Here is a 7,437-nt window from a genome sequence, read left to right on the forward strand (position 1 = left end):
TATATATATATATATATAATTGATTGGTCGATTCAAAATGATAGACTTTGAATAAAGAAGATTAACGTATAAAAACATATCAATGTATATATTTCTTCTAATAAAAGGAGTCTCTACAAATAAAATATCCAAATAACAAATCTTATTATACTACAAATATTAGAAATAAAGTTGGAACATATTAACTTATTTAAAAAAAAAAAAATCCAAAAGAAAATAAAAGAGATTAAGGTAAAAATCTATAATAAATAATTTTTTAAAACAATAATATTCAATTATTTTGATTATAGATTTAAAATAATTTAATTGATTAGTTAATTGTTAAATGAATACTGAATTACACATGTCCCTGTTCTTTTTACAGTTTAGAATATTTTTTTTTCTAATTTGCCTAGTAACATAGGATTCCAACAAGTAAATTTGTGCATGTGGTTTGAATTATTTAATTTTTTTAAAAAAAAAATATTATCTTTTTATAAACCTCTTCATCAATTAAAAATAATATTAATATATATTACATATTTTAAAGTATTTTCTCTAATAACTATCTTTTCATAAGATTTATTATACCTTTCCCTATTCATTATATGCAAGGCATCATGTGATTAACAATAAATATGAGTTTAATTAGTTCAACAAACCTAATTATAACTAGTTTCTTTATTGAATATTTGTTATTTCTGCTTAAAATATTTATTTCAAAAGAAATCTATTAGTGACAACCTCATTTCCCTATTTAGCAAAGAGCAAAATTCAATGATTTATAGTGTTAAAAAATAAAATTGCCAAATAAATACTTAGTTTAAAGAATAACTCAAAATTAAGAGAAAACTGGTTTGAAATGAGTTATTTTAAAATAATCAAATATTTGTGAAAAAACAATAACATTGTTCTTTATTTGAGTTAAATATATTACATTTTGAGGCCACATCTTCTAATAATAGGATTAAAAACATAGTTTCTTGTTAGTTTAATAAAAGAAAGTAATAAATATTTTAAATTGAGTTGTGTTTAATAAAATTAAAATCTTAAATACTGATTTTTAAGTATTGGATGACTCTAATATATGAAAATAAAAATATTGAATTAACCAAATAAAAACCTATAAATTTGACTAAGTTTTAATTACTCAATATCTAAATTGATTTGATTATATTTAAATTTATATATAAAAAAATAAATCAATATTATTATATATTGTATATATTAGTTATATATTAAATAAAATATTAATCATTTTATTTTATTTATATATTAAATATTTTTATTAAATTTTGAAGGTTAAATTCATTAATTTATACATTTTTTTATAATCCCTCTTGAAATTAGGAGTTGGGTTTGGATTTTTTTTTAATTTACTCAATTTTTTTTAATATTTTATTATTATTAATTTAAATGAGATAATATAATATGAGGAGAGAAGGGAGAAAATGATGTGTCATTACAATTAATAAAATGACAAAAAGTGAGAAGAGAGAAGATAAAAATTTTGTTATTTTTTTATTAATCAAGCCACATCATTCTATCTCTCTTAAATTTCATCTCCTAGTCATTTCTCGTATAATATTTGTTCGATAAAATCATCTTCACTCTAGGTATTTTCAAACCGGTCTAATATGTGTTATAAAATAAAATTTTAATATAATTAATTTTATAAACATTTGCCTAGTCTTAGTTTTGTTGTAATTTTTCTTTTTATAGGGGTATTGAACCATTTAAAAAGTATTATATAAAATATTTTAAATACCTAATTTATTTCGTCTTTTTACATGATTTTGTAGGGTGCGGTTTTTATTTGCTTTATATTATTGAATTAAAGAAAATAAAATTCCTAATTATAATCCTTAAAAATTATTTTCTATTTATTTTAACATGAATTTTGGGAAGGTATAGAGAGAGAGAAAGAGAAAGAGAAAGAGAGAGAGAGTGCTAGAGCGGGTTTACTTCTCTCACTTGGCGATTTTCTGGCTTCGTCTTCTCTGAGAGATTAACTAACGAAGCCCTATTATCAGCCAAATAGGTAATTTCTATCATCTTCTTTCGATTCTTCATCTCTTAATTTGTATATAACTTCAAGATTTATACAGTTTAAAGTAATTTCAGCCGTGTTCTTCACTTTTACGCCGTTTGCTTCTGTGTAGAGATAACAATTAGGGAAACTTCGATGATATCTGTGTTTCGTTTGTAATTACTACTAGGTTAAACGATTCAATCTCGGTTAATCTGTTTCTAGTGGTAGTTGAAGACGTACTGGTACATCGTTAACATTGTTTCTGCTTTCTGCTTTCTGCTTTCCTTTTTTGAGGTTGTAAGCGTTTTTGTTTAGCAAAACTTGTTTTAGGTTAAAATCTGGTTGAGAAGAGGAAAACAATCAATTTCCTGATATGTTTTTCCTTCATTTCTTTACTGACTCAGATCTATTACAAGTCTTGTTATTTCAGTATGTTCGTTGTTTATTTCAGTTCCATTTGAAAGCTTCGAAATTATACAGTAATGAATTAATACCTGGTCAAGTATTGATTCAGACATGATATATATTTTTCATGACAAGTGATGTTTTCTAGGGTTTTTTTATTTTAATTTTTTTCAGGATAATGTGTGATTATAGAAGTATATTGTGCCTCATAGATTGGTATTAGATTGAAGTTTGAATGTGCATCTCTGAGTGTTTGAAATGTAATTAGTGATAAGGTAGTTGGGTTCTTTAAATCACTTAGTTTTTTGGTTGTATTTCTTTTCAATTTTAGCTGGTAAAAGGTTGCAAACCAACTGTATGTATATGGAGGATGAGGTACAGAACATTAAGAAAAATGGTCTAGTAACCTCTAATATTAATACAGACTTTTCAGCACAAAAAATGTCCAATACTTGTGTAGGATAAGTATTATACTATTGTTCTCTATCTACATTTTATCCATATATAGGACAACATTGGAAATACTTTCCAATAGTTTGGTTCCTAGAAATGGCAGATTTTCTTATGGGAATAAGGAGTGTTATCTAAGGGACTTGCTACAGATCTATTTAGTTATGGTATTGTTGCCAACTATATAACCTGTATTTGTTACATACAGTTGTTACTTCCACCATTGCATTTGAAAGAACTTTAATTTGTTTCAGGTGTAATTGGAATTGATGGGCCAATTTCAAATCCTTTGTTTATTTTATTTGATCTCTTAAAATAAGGAATTGCACTTGGGATTACAACTCATGATTTCTTAAGTTTTAATTTCCTCATTTCTATTTCTATATTACAATTCCAGGGTTTCTCCAAACATAATAATTCAAGTAGAATTCGATTTCAATAATAATTACGTCAATCCAAACATGGCCTAATATGAATTTCAATCTCGCGTAGGAAAGAAATTGAACGTCAGTCTTGCACAGGCTGATGGAAACTGGAGGCAATTCTTTGCCTTCTGGAACAGATGGAGTGAAGAGGAAAGTGTGCTATTTCTATGATCCAGAAGTTGGAAATTACTATTATGGTCAAGGTCATCCTATGAAGCCACATAGAATGCGTATGACACATGCTCTCCTTGCACATTATGGTCTCTTGCAAAATATGCATGTTGTGAAACCTGCCCTGGCCAGAGATAGGGATCTTGGCAGGTTTCACGCAGACGATTACGTAAACTTCTTAAGGACAGTAACCCCAGAAAATCAGCAGGATCAACTCAGGCAGTTGAAGAGGTTCAATGTAGGTGAAGATTGCCCTGTGTTTGACGGTCTTTATTCTTTCTGTCAGACGTATGCTGGGGGTTCAATCGGTGGTGCTGTGAAATTAAACCACGCATACTGTGATATTGCCATAAATTGGTCTGGTGGTCTGCATCATGCAAAGAAATGTGAGGCTTCTGGTTTCTGTTACGTGAATGATATTGTCTTGGCGATACTGGAGCTTCTTAAAGTGCACGAGGTTAGTAGATTATAGTATCATTATTGATACTAATCAGTCAACTTGTAACTCATAAACCAACAACTATATTTCTGTTTGATTGATTTGATAGAAAGCTCTCATATGCATTTGTAAATATCTTGATACAAAAATATAATTTTGGATCCAGAAACGTATCTGAATGAGATTATGTTTTTAAACTAAACTTAGTAAGAGACAAGACATTTATTAATTGTTTTCCATCTGAATTCGGATCCAGCTACAATAAATGCCTACAATTTAAACTAATAAAGCACTTATCCCTGTTTTATGCCTACATTATTCTGAAAAGATAAAAGCAAAAGTATGTCTGTTAACATCCATGTGTACCAATCAATAGCTACAAAAAGCTATTTCTAGAAGAGCCTCTTATTTTTGTTGGGAAAAGTTGAAGCATGTGCATTAAGGCCTTGTTTGATGTGGGTTATTTGAGATTAATTCAAATAATTCACTATCCAATCAACAATCTACTCATCCATTACATCATTCAAATTATCAACCAAAATACCCTCTATTTAAAAACAAATTAATATCTTTTTTCATTATATATTTATACTTCTAATGTCTTTGTACCCAAATAACTTAATTTTCAATAATCTACATCAATCAAGGTTATTTGTTAATAATCAGTTGGTTATTCCAATAACCCTAGACTGAACAAGGCCTAAGATTTATCACAAAATGAACTCTAACATGAATGTGACATCATTACACATGCACTGATCCAAGGTGATATACAGAACATATCAAACCAAAAAATATTCAAACTCCTTATCCTTCTTCCCTCAGTTATATAAGAGTTATTTTTTTTTTTTTTTATCTATTATACTCACATGACATATTCGACATAATTTTTGGACTCTGTAGCGCGTTCTATACGTAGACATCGATATTCATCACGGAGATGGTGTGGAAGAAGCTTTTTATACCACAGACAGGGTGATGACGGTTTCTTTCCACAAATTTGGAGACTATTTCCCTGGAACAGGTGATATACATGATGTTGGACATAGTGGTGGGAAATATTACTCTCTCAATGTTCCACTAGATGATGGTATTGACGATGAGAGTTACCAGTCATTATTTAAACCAATCATGGGCAAAGTCATGGAAGTCTTCAGACCTGGTGCTGTTGTTCTACAGTGTGGCGCAGACTCTTTATCTGGTGACCGATTAGGCTGTTTTAATCTCTCAATTAAAGGCCATGCTGAGTGTGTTCGATACATGAGATCTTTTAATGTGCCTCTATTATTGCTCGGAGGTGGTGGCTATACGATACGAAATGTTGCCCGTTGCTGGTGCTATGAGGTACTGTTTTGACATCGTATTTAAGTTTCATCTTCAATATATTCATTTAGCAATACTTTCTCTTATTTTTTCTAGTATTTTGTCATACCTGCATTTCTTACAAGTCATTACTAGAATCGAAACGAATCAAGCTCATTTCATCTATATCCTTTGTGTTGGGAATAGGAGCTTGATTGCTATTTTTTGCACTTATTGCAGACAGCTGTGGCACTCGGTGTAGATCTTGATGACAAGATGCCACAACATGAGTACTACGAGTACTTTGGCCCAGACTATACACTTCATGTTGCTCCAAGTAATATGGAAAATAAGAATTCACGTCGGCAATTAGATGAGATAAGAGAAACCCTTCTCCAATACTTGTCTAGACTTCAACATGCCCCTAGCGTGCAATTTCAAGAGCGTGTCCCTGATACTATGTTCCTCGAGGTTTGTATTTCTCAATACAATTGCAAATAATTGAGCTTGTGTGAAAACCAGTATTTTGTCATAATCAATATATCATCATTATCAAAGTCGTCAAAGTTAAAAAAAAAATCATTTGGTAGAGTTTCTCCATATCATGTCATAATTCAAATTATTTTTGCTTTATCATTATGAATTTTGACAAACATGACAATTATAGATTTTCCGAACTATGATCAACATGAATATTTTGCTTCATTTGGTATAGAGTTTTTCCTGGATCATGATCAAATTATTTTCTAGATCTTTGTGATTTTTAACAAATAAAACATTCCAATTATTGAAACTCGTTGATGATTGAGTATGCTTTCTTAATATTTTCAGCCAGATGAATATCAAGAAGCCGGAAGTGAAAGAGATCATGATTCTGATATGGAAATTGATTATAACGGGTATTTTCTAAACCTTCTTATCTTTTGTAAACTATTTTTCTTAATTTGTTTTCCAAATTATTTTGCGCAGCAAGCCATCTGAAGGGAGAGTGAAGAGGGAGTTTGCCGGACCAGAATCTAAAGATACGGTATGTTCATTTTCTTATGTTTTATTAGATTCATTGCGGTTAGTCTAATGTAATATATATCATTGTGTGGTATCTCTTTTAGGGTTTGAACCCGGGTTCTAGCGTGGCTACTGTCACTACTGTTGAACCGCGCATAAAGCAAGAACTACAAGATAAGGCAAATAAAATCTCTAATGATCATGCTGAGAATTGAGATTGAAATTGCAAGCTAATTTCAGAATTGACATGTTTTATTTATTTTAATTTTAGATTGGGACGCTAGCAATTCTTGACTAGTATTCACACGTCCATCCGTCATAGGAAAGATGAACGAACCGAACCCATCGTTAAAGGATTGTCGTTTTATTTTGTAAAAAATGTTCTGCTCGAATATACTATCTAGGGCTAATTCAGCATTCACCATTGTTGAAGGATTGTGTTTACATTTTTTCCCAAGCAAGGATTTTATTTATTATAGCATAAGTTATTTGTCTTATATTTTTCATCTATTTTTGCAAATCTACTTTAATTCATTGATTTCATATTATTCCAATTTTGTTATTTAATATTTAGATTATTGTGTTTAATTTTTGAAAATACACAACTTACTTATTTTATAAATAGATTATTGTGATCGTCTCCCAATATAAGATTTGATTAATATATTTTGTTGATTGATGTTAGTAGTATTTTATGAAATTGTGTTGATCTTTTGTCCATATTTGAACATTCATATAATCACATGTATTGTCCAGACATACCACTATTTTTTTGGTATATCAAACAAAATTATATTTCAAATAAATAAAAACATCCCTGTAATGATGGTATAAATTATTTTGTAGATAGATTATTAAATGAAAACAATATTATAATCTTTTGGTTTGACAATAAGGCAGATTAGGGTTGATAATGCATTTTGAGATTTTTCTTATTAATTTTCATGTTCAGTTTTGATTTTTCTCTTAAATAAAATTATATAAGTATATGTTTTAATATAATATATATTGTAATATATTAAAAATTCATATTATTATAAAAAAAAAAATTAAAATTATAATAAAATATAAAGAAATTTACATATGGATAATTTTATATATTAATTGTATTTGTATTGTTTGGGGGTAGAATTATGATGAAATCGAAGCGGAGACACAAATATCATTTCCGCCCTATCACTTGTCAACTATCGGTCAAACCGGAGAATTGACCGAAAAACCTCCCTTAA

The 7,437-nt window shown here is 29.0% G+C and overlaps 1 protein-coding gene across 2 annotated transcripts; it reads left to right on the plus strand.

Annotated features, from left to right (window-relative positions):
* Positions 1-1,871: 1,871 nt before the first annotated feature.
* Positions 1,872-6,689, plus strand: LOC124925719 (histone deacetylase 19). Of its 2 annotated transcripts, XM_047465796.1 has the most exons (8): positions 1,872-2,020; positions 3,359-3,919; positions 4,805-5,245; positions 5,444-5,674; positions 6,035-6,102; positions 6,173-6,230; positions 6,313-6,387; positions 6,480-6,689. In XM_047465796.1, the coding sequence occupies exons 2-8, from the start codon at positions 3,392-3,394 to the stop codon at positions 6,504-6,506; spliced, it is 1,428 nt and encodes a 475-aa protein (XP_047321752.1). In that variant the 5' UTR covers positions 1,872-2,020; positions 3,359-3,391; the 3' UTR covers positions 6,507-6,689. The 2 variants fall into 2 exon arrangements, with proteins under 2 accessions (XP_047321752.1, XP_047321751.1); XM_047465795.1 differs by having other exon boundaries at positions 6,313-6,689.
* Positions 6,690-7,437: the final 748 nt, after the last annotated feature.

The sequence above is a fragment of the Impatiens glandulifera genome, chromosome 2, assembly GCF_907164915.1.
Source record: "Impatiens glandulifera chromosome 2, dImpGla2.1, whole genome shotgun sequence".
In the NCBI taxonomy this organism is placed as follows: Eukaryota; Viridiplantae; Streptophyta; class Magnoliopsida; order Ericales; family Balsaminaceae; genus Impatiens; species Impatiens glandulifera.